This window comes from Cnephaeus nilssonii (assembly GCF_951640355.1).
Source record: "Cnephaeus nilssonii genome assembly, chromosome: 17".
Lineage (NCBI taxonomy): Eukaryota > Metazoa > Chordata > Mammalia > Chiroptera > Vespertilionidae > Cnephaeus > Cnephaeus nilssonii.
Window position 1 is genome coordinate 2,877,326 of NC_137088.1, and position 16,125 is coordinate 2,893,450.

At 54.4% G+C, this 16,125-nt stretch overlaps 2 protein-coding genes across 2 annotated transcripts; both read right to left on the reverse strand.

Moving 5' to 3' along the window:
* Nucleotides 1–263: 263 nt before the first annotated feature.
* On the reverse strand, nt 264–806 carry LOC307113413 (IQ domain-containing protein F5-like; the record flags this gene model as incomplete). The annotated part of the gene is made up of 1 exon (XM_079795047.1): nt 264–806. One exon carries the CDS (start codon nt 804–806, stop codon nt 264–266), a length of 543 nt encoding a protein of 180 aa, XP_079651173.1.
* Nucleotides 807–9,958: 9,152 nt separating this feature from the next.
* On the reverse strand, nt 9,959–15,621 carry LOC307113414 (IQ domain-containing protein F1-like; the record flags this gene model as incomplete). The annotated part of the gene is made up of 4 exons (XM_079795048.1): nt 9,959–10,405; nt 11,368–11,430; nt 11,555–11,665; nt 15,613–15,621. The coding sequence occupies 4 exons, from the start codon at nt 15,619–15,621 to the stop codon at nt 9,959–9,961; spliced, it is 630 nt and encodes a 209-aa protein (XP_079651174.1).
* Nucleotides 15,622–16,125: the final 504 nt, after the last annotated feature.

The following is a 16,125-nucleotide window of genomic DNA, read 5'->3' on the forward strand; positions in this document are numbered from 1 at the left end:
TATACAGACCCCATGGGGAGGGGGTGTCCCTGGTTGGCCGATTGGCTCAGCCCCAACGCTCCTGCCCAGGGCAGACATTGCTAATCAATCCCTGGCCCTGCTCCTCCAGCCCCAGGCTCTCAATCCTCCTCCTCCACACAGGGCCCTGTCTCCCAGGTCCCCCCACCGCTGCCTGGGAGCTGCTTTAGGAGATGCCCGGTATTTGCCACCATTGGCGCAACGACCTCCTTGAAGTGGACCTGACGGAGCTGGGGACCCAGGAATCACAGGTCTGACGTTTCCTTTATTGGGAGAGGTGTGGACTGGTGTAATTTGCAGACCTGTGAGCCCAGAGAGATCTCGAGGCGAAGGTTCAGCTGGTTCTCTTTGATGTCGTAATTGCCCTGGATGAAGCCCCTGGTGTGGCAGTTGTGCCAGCGCCAGTACAGCTGGATGATGCGGGCGGCGTGCAGCAGGCGGCAGTACCGGAGGCGGATGCGCCACATGCGGACCCAGGACTGCAGCCGGACCGCCGCCCTCTCCCTCAGCGAGTACGCACGGAGCACTGCCCAGCGCCGCGCCTCGAGCTCGCTGGCCAGCACCTGCCTCCACCAGCGCTGGATGATGCAGGCGCTGAGCGCGGCATGCAGCAGCGCCCGGCGCACCAGGGTGCCCCGCCACCAGGCCTGGATGGACACGGCCGCTTCCCGAGGTGTCGCTTCCCGAGGTGTCGCTTCCCGAGGTGTCGCTCCCTCAGGTGTCTCTCCCTCGGGTGTGTCTCCCTCGAGTGTCTCTCCCTCGAGTGTCTCTCCCTCGGGTGTCAGCATGATCTTAACCCTTCTGGTGGATTCTGAGGAAGCTTGTAAGGAAAGAAAACGGGACACTTAGGAAACTCACGTTTCTGCCCTCAGGTGCACCAGGAAAGCGCCCAGATCCTCTAGCAACAGACACCCCTGCCCTGGATGGTGTGGCTCAGTGGATAGAGCACCAGCCTGTGGACTGAAGGGTCCCGGGTTTGATTCTGGTCAAGGTCACGTGCCTGGGTTGCGGGCTTAATCCCCAGTGTGCGACGTGCAGGAGGCAGCCGACCAATCATTCTCATCATTGACTAGTGGCCCGGTACACGAAATCCGTGCACATTAAAAGGGAATTAATTAGAGGAAATATTTTAATATTGCTATTTGCCCTTTCTCTATGATAGAAGTGTCAGAGATGAAAAGAAATTAGTAACATGTATATGAAAATCTTCCTCCTGTCAGAGTCTGGAGCATGCCACAGGAACCAAAGTCAAATCCTTGCCCACTCATGTGCGCCTCAAAATCGCGCAAGACCCAGACCCAGCCGGCCCCACCCCCATTGGGCAAGACCCATACCCGGCCAGCCCCACCCCCGTCAAGCCGCGCCAGGTCGGGGGGCGCAGCCTCAGGTCCCCCAGTGCCGGAGTGGGGGGTGTGGCCTGAGGTCCCCCGGCCCAGGGTGGAGGGAGCAGCCTGAGGTCCCCGGCCCAGCACTGGGGTGGGGGGCGCACCTTGAGGGCCCCTGTCAAGCCCCACTGTGCGGGGGGCACAAGCTCAGGTCCCCTGCCCCGGCCCAGCGCCACACAGCCTCAGGTCCCTGCTGATTGCTCCTTAAGGCTCATTATGGGAACTCGGCCTCCGCTGTGGGCACCGCCATCTTTGTGATGGTGTGACGGTCAATTTGCATATTCTCTCTTTATTAGATAGACTGTTTCTATCTCTCTCTCCCTCTCCCTTCCTCTCTGAAATAATTTTTTTTTTAAAGAGCATAAACCCTAATAAGACATCAGTACAAAGTTCTACATGCTGTGCACACACACACACGGTTCCAGTCCCAGTCTTCCTGGCCTGTCCTAGGCCCTCAGACCTGGGGGAGAAACCCCACCCGGGGGGACCATGGGCAGTGCACCGCCCTCGGAGAAACCTTGGGTGGATCCCACAAAACCTTAAACGCTCGGGACTTGGGGTAGATGGTCAGATCGCCTCAGGTCTGCACTAAATTACCCATGGTCAGGGGCTAGATGTTCCCATCCCTCTCAGGTCTGTGCTTCTCCAGCCACAGCTCTGGTGGCAGGAGAGATCAAAGGGGAGAGCCGTGATGTCATAAGGGCACCTATGACTCAGCACCAGGACCCCTTGAGGAAAACCTAGGACACCTGTCCTCTCTCTCCTGGCACTGCCGCCAGAGTGCTGCCTGCCTGCAAAGGCCACCCCAAACACTGACCCAGTGACACAAAAGTATGTAATGATACTCACGAAAGCCTGGCTGGTATCCGTTCAGTGAATTTCAGTTCATTTAAGCAACGATATCCTATATAATAAAACCCTAATATGCAAATTGACCAAATGGCGGAACGACTGGCGGAACGACCGGTCGCTATGACGCACACTGACCACCAGGGGGCAGGCGCTCAATGCAGAAGCTGCCCCCGACCAGGGCCGGCAAGTGGGCAGCACCAGGCCGCCAGCCAAGGTGGGTGCCAGCGGGGGGCCCCGATCACCCCGCCCGCCAGTCGCCCCACAGATCGGCCCTGATCACCAGCCAGGCCTAGGGACCCTATCTGTGCACAAATTTCGTGCCCCGAGCATGACAATGGCATGCTCTCTGTGTACTGATATAGTCAGGTGTACAGGATTTAGTAAGATTAACAAATTCATCAGATCAAGATAAGCTCAATATAAATACTGAGGCTATTATTCCCATTGATTTTTTAGAGAGAGTGGAAGGGAAGGGGAGAGACAGAGAGAGAGAGAGACACATCGATGTGAGAGAGACACATTGATTGGTTGCCTCCCACACCCACCCCAACCGGAGTTGGGGATCAAACCTGCAACTGAGGTATGTGCCCTTGACCGGAATTATACCCTTGACCCTTCAGTCTACAGGCCAACGCTCTAACCACTGAGCAACTAGAAAGAGAAAGAGAAAGTTAGCAATTTATGTATATACAGTATGTGTGTGTGTGTGTGTGTAGTTGTAAAGGCATTATATTAAAAGAGGTGGCAATTAGGAAAATATACCCAAAAGTTAGCAATGGCCATCTGTGATGAGCTAGCTACAGTGGTCGGCAAACTCACTAGTCAACAGAGCCAAATATCAACAGCACAACGATTGAAATTTCTTTGGAGAGCCACATTTTTTAAACTTAAACGTCTTCTAACGCCACTTCTTCAAAATAGACTCGCCCAGGCCGTGGTATTTTGTGGAAGAGCCACACTCAAGGGGCCAGAGAGCCGCATGTGGCTCTCGAGCCACAGTTTGCCGACCACGGAGCTAGCAAAACTGGGGGAACAGAGAACCCCTTGTCATGGCTGAACCTCCTGTCTATCTAGTTCGGGCCCCTGGGAGAGCAGGACGCATGCAGGTCAGAAAACCCAGGAAGCCCCCAGGGCCAGCGCGGACCCCCAGCTCAGGCTCAGGGGGTCTCAGGTACTTTCCTGTCCCCCGTTTCCCCTGAGGGCCTCGGGGTCACAGTTGGGAGATGGGTGAAGAGCAGCCACTGCGGGAGCAGGCCCCTCCCACCTGCTCCTGGCCTCTGACCCACTTGGTCGGCATGAGGCCCAGGGCTCACGGAGGATCGCATTTGCATTATGCAGAGTGAATATAGGGGTGGCCAGCATGGAGCTATGGGGAGATAGAGAAGAGAGGGAGAGGCCATTTAAGGCTGCAGGTGGGTGTTGGTGTAAAGTTAATGGGGTGAGGGCGGTGGGGAAGACGGGGTAAACTGGAGAATGGAGAATAATGGGGTATGATGCATGGACAGTGAAGCGAGGGAAACCTGGCCCCTAGGAGACCTGTTAGGGTTTTTGGGCCAGTGACATGGGCTGCGGAAGAATGCACCACTAAAAGGAGAGAGAGATGCAGAGAGAAAGTTTATTTTTACTTTCCCCAGAGGGAAAGGGCCAGGGCATTGCTAATCAATGCAAAGAACAAAAACAGCTGCTCTTCCTTTAAAAATGCTTTCAATATATTTTTATTGGTTCAGAGAGAGGAAGGGAGAGGGAGAGAGAGAAACATCAATGATGAGAGAATCATCGATCGGCTGCTTCCTGCACGCCCCCTACTGGGGATTGAGCCTGCAACCCGGGCATGTGCCCTTGACCGGGAATCGAACCGTGACCTCCTGGTTCATAGGTCGATGCTCAACCACTGGGCCACACCGGCCGGGCTACTCTTCCTTTTAAAGCCTTGGACAAGGAGGGGAGGTGGAGGTCCAGGTTGCTGCCATTGCTGGTGAAATTGAGAAGACACCCGGGGGGTTGTCTTTACAAAGTTTGTTAGTTTGTCAGGGGCAGATGTCCTCGGGAGGTGACTTGTCAGTATTTTTCCCAAGCCTGCAAAACATTCTTAGAGTGAACGTGATGAAGAGTTCCAAAGCGGTTTGTTTGAAGAGGAGGGGGGAAGGGAACTTTCTACTAATTATCCCTGGGTGGTAAACCAGCAGGGAGGAGGGTATGTATGTAAGAATGTAGCCTTGAGAGTAGCTCATCTTGTCCTTCAGTTTGAACAGAGGGGCTGTTTGAACCCGAGGAGCTAGCAATCTTGGGGTTTAATTACCAGGTGCTTCTCATATATTGTGAAAGGCAACAGCAAAGAAAAAAAAAAAGGAAGAAAGAAGAAAGAAAAAGAAGAGAAAGAAAAAGAAAAAGGCCTTTCTTCCATTCTAAGAAGACCCACATCAGTCCCCAGCGTCTAGTCCCTAGTTCTAACGTCCTTGGCGGGATCAGGGAGTAATGACATTCCCGCACTTCACAGGTGAGGAAACGGAAGTGCAGAGACCTTACCTGGCTTACCCTGGTCTCCCAGCGGATCAGCCTGGGAGCCCACCCTTGGTCCCAGCCCTGTCTCACTCCGAGACTCAGCTCTCAACATGCTTTTCCGATGCTTCTGAGTCTCACTGTTTCTAGAAGAAGAAGAAAATCCGAGAAACCTCCATCCTGAATCTTTAAAAGCTAGCTAAGCAAAAGCTGCCAGACTGCAGAAAGGACACCTGGCATCGCTGGGATTGGATGATGCATCTGTAAGCCAAGGACTCCAAAGATGGCCAAACCCCGCCAGGAGCCAGAAGGTAGCAAAGATCCGCCCCCTGCCGGTTCCCGAGGGAGCACGGCCCTGCCAGCACTTTGCTGCTGGACTCCTGGTCTCCAGAAAGGTGAGACAACAGATGCCTGCTGCTCTGAGCCACGCGTGGATGGTACTTGGTTACAGCAGCGCTGGCAAACGCATGCAGGAGACGACGAAGGCCAGGCCCCCGCCTAAACTGGGAAGGAGTCTGGAGGAGCCATCCCGGCTGCCACGCCTCCTGTAGGATCGGCTGGGACCGTGTGCAGTGTGACAGGTCAGCCTTGTCCTTTGCCCCACGCTGCACCCCTCGCTTCCTTACGAGAGCACTTGCAGATTCCCATCTCAGAGTCGCTTTCAGGGAGCCCGGCCGAAGACGAGTTGGCCCATCGAACGCCCCAGTCCGCCGTCGGCTGCACACAGCAGAGCACCCAGGGTTTTGTGGGCCCCACACGCTGCTAGGCTGTGCTGACCCACCGTGCTGACCCACCGCGTCAAAACTAGAAAGGAGGGGGACGTGGCCCTGACATGTCTCACCGAAGACAATGGCCCAGCAGCGTGCGCATTCCGCAGACCCTCAGCGCACGCGGCGGCCCGGTGCTCCCGCTCCCGAGAGCACTGAAGGTGAAATGTGGCCGTGCGAAGCTTTGACGCTCCTCCCAGCAGACTGGCTTCCCAAAAATAAAAGACGGAAGAGTCTGCCAGCAGCTTCCAAATGGCTCGTTCGTTAGCCGGGCGGGAAGAGATGTTTACGAGCGGCGAGTTAATTAAATCATGTTTAATTGTAGCCACTGGAAGAGAAAAAAACCTGTGTCCGGAGAAAATAAACTTAACACCATTAGCCTTTCCGTGCGAGAGCGGCGCCAGGCGTTGAAGACACTGGGAATAAAATCAATAGTCAATTAAAGGCAGGCCAGATGGCTTCGAGTGGGTTCCTTGGCTCCGAACGAGCCGGCAGATGTCGCCAGTCCCGCTCAGCTGTTGCGCGTCCAAGGCGGGGCTGCCAACCGGGAAGGGATGGCGGGACCCAGGCTCGGTGAGGAGTCTGCCTGAAACCAGTGCCAGTGTTGGTGGGAGACGCTGAGGAAACACTAACTCACTGCACCCTGAAGTGGGATCTGCTAAGATGTGGTAAAACTGATGGTGGAAAGATGTGTGGAGCTGAAAAAAAAAAAAAATAATAACAAGGCTTACTTGGACAAAATTTATGAAAATATGAAGTGCTTAAAGCTTATGGGGCCCGGCCAGCGTGGCTCAGTGCTTGAGCATCGACCTGTGAACCAGGAGGTCATGATTCGATTCTCATTCAGGGCACAGGCCCGGGTTGCGGGCTCCATCCCCAGTGTGGGGCGTGCAGGAGGCAGCCGATCCATGATTCCCTCTCATCACTGTCATCACTGATGTTTCTCTCTCTCTCTCTCCCTCTCCCTTCCTCTCTGAAGCCAATAAGCACAATTTTTTAATGAAAAGCTTGTGGGTATTCATTGTATTAGCCACCGGTGTTCCCAGGAGGCTGACCCACGGCTGCAAGGTCCGCATCAACTATCCCAGGCCACGCCTCCTCCCACACAGGCCCGCCCCTCACCACTGCCTCTCGGGCTACCCTGGGGGAGGCTCCAGCTCAGCGGCTGTCTGCTGGGCTGGCACGCACATCCTAAGCCTAACCACCCATACGTCAGGCTCCGGCGTGTTCCTCTGTCTGCTGGTGCCAAGGGGCCGCCGTCAGCCCACAGGTCTGAGCGAAGGGGTGGTGGGGAACAGCGGTGGGTCACCTGCGAGCGCAGGGTAGTTGCCTCTGTCGCTTGTGTCACCCGTTCCCCACGGTCTGTGCGCGCGGCCACCGGTGAGCGTAGGGAGGCCTGCGGGCTTCTTCAGACTCAAAGGGTCCCGGGGGACCTGGGAATGCAAGTTTTGGGGGGCCATCAACCCAGCTGATCCCAGCCCACGTGTCAGACTTCCATTCTTTCTCCTGCCCGGGTCTGGCCCAGCACCCCACCTGGGTGGAGAGGTTGGCCCCCTGACGTCCGTGTCCCGGCCCGGCTCTCCCTGCCCCTCCGGGTGGGTGGAGCGTCCTAGGCTGGAGGACGCCCCCTGCTCCCGCTCGTAGACTGTGATGGCCCATTCGGTGTGCTCTGAGCCTTCTGGTAACTTGCTTCGAGCTGCAAGGACCTACCAGTAGCCACCGACCCTCACAGTTCATTCCCTGTAACTTTAAGTGCCTGCTGCGCACCCTGGCCCGAGTGGCTGGGCCAGAGCGTCCTCCTGTGCACCGGAGAGTTGTGGGTTCGATTCCTGATCAGGGCACATGCCCAGGGTGTGGTGCCATCCCATCAGGGTGTGTACCAGAGGCAACCGATAGATGTTTCTCCCTCTCTCTCTCTCTCTCAAATCGACAAAAACATCCTCAGCACTGGCCGGCGTGCTCAATGGTTAGAGCCTTCACACCTGAGGGTCTCGGGTTCGATTTCTAGTCAGGGGCATGTACCTGGGTTGCACGTGTGGGAGGAAACCAATTGATGTGTGTCTCACACATTGGTGTTTCTCCTCTCTCTTCGCCCTCCGTTCCACTCTCTAAAAATCAATGGGAAAATATATCCTCACTCCTTGGGTGAGGATTAACAACAGCAAAAAACTAAATAAATACATGTCCTTGGGTAAGGATTTTTAAAAAGAAATACACACATTTGAATAGAAAACCCTTGTTTGTAGCAACACATTTCACGGGCACCTGTCCCCGGCACTTTTGTTAAGGATGGTGTGCTGGGTCAGAGTTCACCGCCCAGAAACACTTGGGAGAAGCCCGAGGGAGACGGAATTCATGAAAACACCCGTCACCCGCCCGCACCCTTGGGTGACAGTTTAGGTGGCGCAGCGCTCAGCGCCTCAGCGTCTTTTCCCTCGGGGCGTGGAGGCACCCCCCCCCCCCCCCGCCGTGCCGAGCAGGGCGGTCCTTTGCTGATGTCGCCCAGACACTGAAGCCCTGAGCCCGCATCAGTCATGGGACTGCGCGGCGACCTGCTGGGAGCCCCATCCGTCTCACCTTCTCCGCTCCGCCCCTCCTTTCCCGGGACACTCATTCAACCGCGACGGGGACTTCTGGGTCTGTGCTCCCTTCTTTATTTACTTAAAAACATTTTTTTAAACATTTTTATTTTTAGAGCGAGAGGAAGGGAGAGAGAAACATTGTTGACCGGCTGCCTCCTGCACGCCCCCTCCTGGGGATGAAGCCCACAACCCGGGCGTGTGCCCCTGATGGAATTGAACCCGGGACCCTTCAGTCCACAGGCTGACGCTCTATCCACTGAGCCACACCAGCCAGGGCTTATCGCTGTTTTAATTGAAATCTCAGTGTCCACTCCTCCTTTCCCTCATTTCCCTCCCTCCCCTTCCTGAACCATCAGTCTGAAAGGCACGGGGCTGGACAGGCGTCCTGCGTGTACCAGGGGGCGGGCAAAGAGCCACCACGGCCCGGAGCAGGTGTGGATGCCAGAGGGTGAGGAAGGTGTTGGCATCGGAGATGAGCCCCACCCGGGGCCCTGACAGAGAGGAGTCCACACAGCGGCCAGTTGGCACGGAGTCAGGACCCAGGCTGGCGAGGAGAGCTCAAGGTCACGGTGGTGGCCGGTACCACACCCGGGCGGGACGCAGAGGGCACCCTACGCCTCACATCAGCCATGCCAGGGAGCGGAGCGTTCACACGGGGCAGCGGCCAATGTGGGGAGCGGGAACCGGAGCCACAGGGGGGGGTGATGGCCGGGCAGGGGGCTCAGGCAGGGGGGCAGCGCCCGCACAGCACAGAGGCAGCCATGGGAGACGGGACAGACGGGGGATCAAATCCAAAGGCGGATTCAGGGAGTGGGAGGACAAGCTCTGTCCGGACGCTGGAGGAGCAATGTGACAGGAGACTGGGGGACGCTGGAGGAGCAATGTGACAGGAGACTGGGGGACGCTGGAGGAGCAATGTGACAGGAGACTGGGGGACCTGGAGCAGCAATGTGACAGGAGACTGGGGGACGCTGGGTTTGAGACGGGGTTGGAGGCACCAGGGCGAGCTCCCCGTTTCGGGGGGAGACGGACAGGAAGGTGTGCGGACGTGGGCTCCCTGTCTGTTCCCCGAGGGCCGGGACAGGCAGCGCCCGACCATGACGCCGGGCCGCCGGGTGTGCCTGTTCCGCAGCTGCCCCTCCACCAGGAACGCTGTCTGTCCCCGGCTGCCCGGGTTCGAGGTTTGCCGAGCGACTTCCCTTGTTCTGTTGCTGATGTAGAGTAAGGGTACCCCGCCCGTTCCCATGGGGAGCTGCTTCCAAGGCGCAGCCTGGAGGGGGAGGCGCAGCGGTGAGAGCCCGGGACGGCGTGACTGGATCCGGTGAGGCCTCTGTACGCTTCCATCCTGTGGGCGGGTGCAGAGTTCGCTCGTCCTGGGCCCCAGGACCAGCCTCGGGTGGGAGCTCCCTGCTGACGGGCCTGCGCCCGGGAGCCTGGAGCAGCCTGCCTCCCTTCGCTCTCTCCCTGCCTGGGAGTCCCGGGGCGTTTACCAACCAACAGCAGCCTGGATCCAGAGTTTGGGGTGGGTGGGCTCCTGTCAATCATGGGCGTGGGAGACCAAGCAGACCTGGGTGGGCGAATCCCTGGCAACCGTGCTGCCACTGCCGTGACCACCCCACCCCCCAGGCTTCCGTGACCCACAGCCTTGGGGCGACGCACCCGCAGACCAAACACGATCGATGCTCCGAGTTGCTCGGCGTGGCACTCTCCCACCGAGCCCAGTCTCTGCTCAGCCTGGGCAGGGGCTCCAAGTCCCTCTCCTCTGACCACAACCCCTGCCAGCTCCTCTGAGCGCCCGCCATCGCCGGCCCCGAGCTCCTGGAGCGGCCCCCACAGACAGGCGGGGAGGCCCGCGTCACTGCTTTACTGGGAGGGGGATACACTCCGACACGAAGCAGGGCTCCGAGCCCAGCACGATCTCCAGCTCCAGGTGCAGCTGGTTGGCCGTGACTCGGTAGTGGCCCTTGATGAAGCCCCGGGAGCCGCAGGAGCGGCACCGCCAGTAGGCCTGGATGATGCGGGCGGCGTGCAGCAGGCGGCAGTAGCGCAGGCGGATGCGCCACATGCGGACCCAGGACTGCAGCCGGACGGCCGCCCACTCCTTCCGGGTGAAGGCCTCCAGCACGGCCCGCCGCCGCGCCTCCAGCGCCCGCACGCGGATCTGCTTCCACCAGCGCTGGATGGTCAGGGCGCCCAGGGCCGCGAACAGCAGCGACCGGCGCACCAGGATGCCCCGCCACCAGGCCTGGATCCTCACCACTTCCGGGTCGCTGGGGGGCGGCCTACTTTTGTTTCCTGAGATCTTGCAAGGAAAAATAAAAAGAAGAGACCGTTCAGAGCATTCCCCCCCCCCCCCTTCAGATCGGGGGTTTGCCACGGAGGGACCCAGACTCCCTATCAATAATCACCCCTCCTTCCCGGCCTCAGAAACACTGACTGGAACCAGGGGCCAAGCAGGTGTCCTGTCCCTGTCCCTCCATGGCTAAGGGACATGGACACACTGACCCCTGGGCCTCAGAGTCCCCATCCATAAAATGGATCACACCTGCCCTGGTGGCCAGCCTAGGGCAAGAGCACCATGAGCTGTCGTCAAAGGGTTACCGTGTTTACCTGCCCAGGACCCCTCCCTCCAGGCCCCACCCATCTCCTGGAGAAGTGGCATCTTTGGCTAATTCTGCCCTTTCGTCTTTGACCCCAACTCCAGTCCACGGCATGCTCTCTTCCCCTGCATGCCACAGTATTAAGTGCCCTCCAGCCCTGGCCAGTGGGCCTCAGTGGTTAGAGCGTTGGCCTGTGCACCGAAGGGTCACGGGTTCGATTCCCGGTCAAGAGCACATACCTGGGTTGGGGATTTGCTCCCTGCCCCAGTCGGGGGATGTGCTAGAAGCAACCAATGACCCCTCTCTCTCTCTCTCTCTCTCTCTCTTTCTCTCTCTCTCTCTCTCTCTCCCTCTCCCCCTCCCTCCCTTCCCTCTCCTCCCCACTTTCCACACCCTCTGAAAAGCACTGGAAAAGCATCCTCAGGTGAAGATTCACCAAAAAGAAAGTCTCCTCCACCCCCAGCCACGGCTGGAGTTTGACTTGCCTGCAGATCCACCTCCCCATCTCCTCCCCATCCTCACTCCCCACCTCACCCCTAATGAACAAGCAAACACACACGCACAAGCCACAACCCTTCGCAAGGCCCGCTTCTCCTGTGCGGCCACTCCGTTCCGCAGCCCCACCCTGCCCCAGCCCAGCCCTGTGTGTCTGGGGGAGTCATACTTTTTTGGGTCCTTCATTAGCATTATCTACTTCCTTTGCCTCAGCTGTGTCCGCATTGTTAGCCTGGAAAAGAAATGGGGAGAGGACAGGCGCAGAGGAGTTTGTTCCTGTCCTTAGCTCTGGGCCGCGCAGAGGACACCAGCCCCAGGCCCCAGGAGACAGGCCGGACCCAGGTCAGGGCGCCTACCTCCACCTTCTCCTCTAGGGCCAGCGGTGCTGGGGGGGAGCCCGTTGGCTCCCCTTGCTGCTGAGGCTCGTCTTCAGCGTGTTCGTCCATGTTCTCGGGCTGGTCCACCTCCTGCAATCAGCGGTTGGGGGGAAGGAGATATTCTCCCTTCAGCATCCCAACCCCCAGCTTCCGGGCTCCCAGCGTACTCGGGCGTCAGGGCGCCCCTCATCCTGTGGGACATCCCTGAAAAGCCTGCATCTGTCCCTTACCATTGGTCCCACATGGGTTGGGTGTAGATGGTTCAAATCCCCTCAGGTCTGTTACTCTTGCCAAGGCATGGGGAAAGAGAGGGGGGGAGACCTATGATGTCATAAGGGCAGCTATGACTCAGAACCAGGACGGCTCCCTATAGCTGAGCCCCCTCCGAGGAAAAGACAAAGGTCTCTCCATTCTTTTCTGCGGGAAGTGGCCAAAGCCCAGACTACAAAAGCCAGACACCAGGAATGCTGGCCCATCTGACGTAAAGGCGTGAAAGGTAACCCGTTATTGGCAATATCCCCGATTGGTAAAACTGGGGATTGATTTAATGGTTTACAGTCCAGCCATACTACTATAGAATACTGTGTAGCTGTTAGAGAACAATGAATTTGATCTATATGTACTGATGAGGAAGTATATCCAAGATGCATTTTTTAAAAATTTATTTTTATTGATTTCAGAGAGGAGGGAGAGAGATAGAAACATCAATGATGAGAATCTTTGATGGGCTGCCTCCTGCACGCACCCTACTGGGGATCTAGCCCACAACCCGGGCATGTGCCCTGACCAGGAATCGAACCGTGACCTCCTGGTTCATAGGTCGATACTCAAGAACTGAGCTACGCCAGCCAGGCTCAAGATGCATTTATAAGTGAAAAAGTTGAAGATTATGACCCCATTTAAGTAAATAAAACCATCAAGATACATAATTATACTTATACTAGAGGCCCAGTGCACAAATTCGTGCATGGGTGGGGTCCAGCCGGCCCAGCCTCAATGGGGGTGGATCGGGGCCGGGCCTGTCAGGAGGTTGGCCGGGCTGGCTGGGGAGAGGGGTCTCGGGCAATTGGCTGGAAGACCCCTCCCCCTATTGGGGTGGAGGGGCTGACTGGGGGCAGGGCCGGCCATGGGAAAAGGCTGTGGGCTGATCAGGGTGGTGGGGGCCCATCAGGGGCAGGGCCAGCCAGGGGGAGGGGCTGTAGGAGGTTGACCAGCCAGCCCCGCCCCCTATTGGGGTAGGGAGGGGCAATCAGGGGCAGGGCTGGCTGGGGGAAGGGCTGCAAGGTGGGGGGGGGGCAGCGGGGTAGCCAGCTGTCCCGCCCTCAATTGGGGTAGGAGAGGCTGGTCAGGGGCAGGGCCAGCCAGGGGGAGGGGCCGAGAGAGGTTAGCCACTGGCCCCACCCCCTGATCTGGCGGGTTCGCTGGCTGCAATGGGCATCATAGCGACCAGTCATTCTGGTTGTTATGGCATTCCAATTGCTGGCTTTTTATATATATATAGATGTTGTTAATGCACATAAAGGGGGAGAAAGGTATATACAGCGAATTGCTACCAATGGTTACCTTGAGAGACAATGCCCAGGGAATTCTGTGTGGCCCCCCCCAGGACCTGCGGGGGTCCCATCTCAGGTGCAATGGGCTCAAGTGCTCTCCTGTCTTCTTCTGCCCAGAGGGACTCAGGCCACAATCAGATGAGTGACGGGCAACCTCCAGGAAGTTCTTTCCTCTGTTCTTAGCTCAGAAACATGCAGAGACACTAGACACTAGTGGGACCGCCCACCTCCGCCTGCTCCAGTCCTCTGAAGACATTTGAAACAGACACGGATGAGAATTTAACTAAAGTGGCAACCCACGCCCAACCCAAATGAACTCCTAATTAATTGAAAAATGACCTCCCTGCGTCTCTACTGCTTTTACCCACAGTGTTTGACAGAGATTTTTAAAATTTATTTAACATATTTTTATTGATTTCAGAGAGGGAGAGGGAGATGAAACATCAATGATGAGAGCAATTCATTGATCAGCTGCCTCCTGCACGCCCCACACTGGGGATCAAGCCTAAAACCCAGGCATGTGCCCTGACCGGGAATGAAACCGTGACCCCCTGGTTCATAGGTTGACACTCAACCACTAAGCTATGCCAGTCAGGTGACAGAGATTTTTTTTTTTTTAATGAGACACATGAAGAAATAGGAAAATGTAACCTGTAATCAAAAGGGGGAAAAAATCAACAGAAGCAGATCATAGATGACTCATATTGGAATTACCAGACAAGAATTTAAAATAACTAATATAGCTATGGAAAAAATGAACAAAGAATTTAGAGGAAAAGGCAGACAAAATGAGTAGAAAATGGAGATTTCAGCAGACAAATGGTAACTCTAAAAAACAGGGGAAAAAACAAGTAGAAATTCTAAAACTAAAAAGTACAATATCCAAAACAAATAATTCACTGGATAGAGTAACAAAAAAAGAAGTTATTCAGCTCAAAGGCAAGTCAAAAATTATACAAACATGATAAATACAAATAAAATCATAGAGGCACAACAGTAAAATTGCTAAAAACAATTTTTAAAAATCTTTAAAAAACAGATAAGTCTGGCCGATGTGACTCAGTGGTTGAGTGTCAACCCATGAACCAGGAGGTCACCGTTCAATTCCAGGTCGGGGCACATGCCCAGGTTGCCAGCTCGATCCCCAGTAGGGGGGCGTGCAGGAGGCAGCCGATTGATGATTCTCTCTCATCATTGATATTTCTATCACTTTCTCCCTCTCTTTTGCTCTCTCTGAAATCAGTAAAAAGGTTGTTGTTTTTTTAAGTTGCATTACATTTAGGGGAAGAAAAATAAACATGAAAGATAAAATAAAAAGCACCCCCAAAATTGAAAGACATAGGACAATAAAAATCTATTCTACACATCAATAAACAGTTGGCAAACTCTTGATATAGAAGTGCAAAGTTAAAGATTTACATCATCTGATTTCAAGACAATGGTTTACTGGTTTTAGTGTGTAAGAAGAGACAGACAGATCAATGAAACAGAACAGAGAAGCCAGAAACACATTTACAGTCTATTGATTTTTTTAATGTACCAAGATAATTCCATGCAGAAAGGAAATGCATTTTTCAATGGGAAAAAAATCTTGACCCTTATCTAATATCATAGACAAAAAAAAAATTAATTCAAGATCTATCACAGGCCTGAACGAAAACTGAAGCTAAAACAATAAAGCATATAGAAGAAAAGCAAGGGAATTCCTTTGTGACCCTGGACTCAACGAAGACAGGATAGAGCATAAACTCTCAAGTACTGAGAGACTGGCTTTGTCCCAATTAAAACTGCCTGCTCATCAAAAGACAGCACTCTTTCAAAGCCACAAGCTTAGGAAAAGAACTTCAACACACATATCTGACAAATGACTCATAACCAGAATACAAGACGTTCTACAACACAATAACGACAAGCAACCCAATAAAAATGGTCAAAAGGCCTAAACCCATACTTCATGAAAGATCTTCAAATGGCCACAAAACACATGGAAAATTGCTCAACACCCTTACTTATTAGGGGAAAGCAGCATTTAAACCACAGTGGGATCCCACAACATACCCATTAAAGATGGCTAAAGCATCCAGGAAAACGTGAGAACCAAATGTTGACAAGATGAAACCACCAGTTTGGAAGTCAGTGTGGCTGTTTCTGATAACACGAAGCGCATGCCTTCGCCCACTGCATGGCTCAGCCCTCGCTCCCAGGCGTGATTTACTCGGGAGAAATGGAAGCGTGTGCTCCAAGGCTCGTACAGGAACACTGGATTGCTCGTCGCATTATAATCATAAAAGCCAAATAGTGGAAACGAGCCGAATGTCTACAGTGACATTTTAGCACACTCATAAAATGACGTACTATTAAACAGTAAAAAGCGAACTAATTAATGACACATGCATTGGCATGGATGTATCGTTCTTTTCCAACTACAGTTTACATTCAATATTATTTTGTATTAGTTTCAGGTGCGGCCTGGGTATATCTTACAGTCATCATGTTGAGCAAAGAAGCCAAACCAAAACAGAACATACTGTTTAATGCCATTTATATGAAGTTTTAAAACATGCAAAACTGATACACAGTGACGGAAAGCTAAGAGTGCTTGCCTCTGAGTTGAGATTCACTAGAAAGAGGCATGAAGGAACTTTCTGGGAAGATCGACATGCTCTGTTTGCCGGTGAGTGTAGATTATGGGATACATCCATTGGTCAGAACTTGTTTAACTGCCCATTTAAAATTTCCTCATTCGACTATACATAAATTACACCTTGATTTTTTAAAATATATTTTATTGATTTTTTTACAGAGAGGAAGGGAGAGGGATAGAGAGCGAGAAACATCGATGAGAGAGAAACATCGATCAGCTGCCTCCTGCACACCGCCCGACTGGAATCAAACCTGGGACCCTTGAGTCCACAGGCCGATGCTCTAGCCACTGAGCCAAACCGGTTAGGGCTTGATTTTTTTTTAGATGAAGTTGAAATGAAAACATTTAAAAAA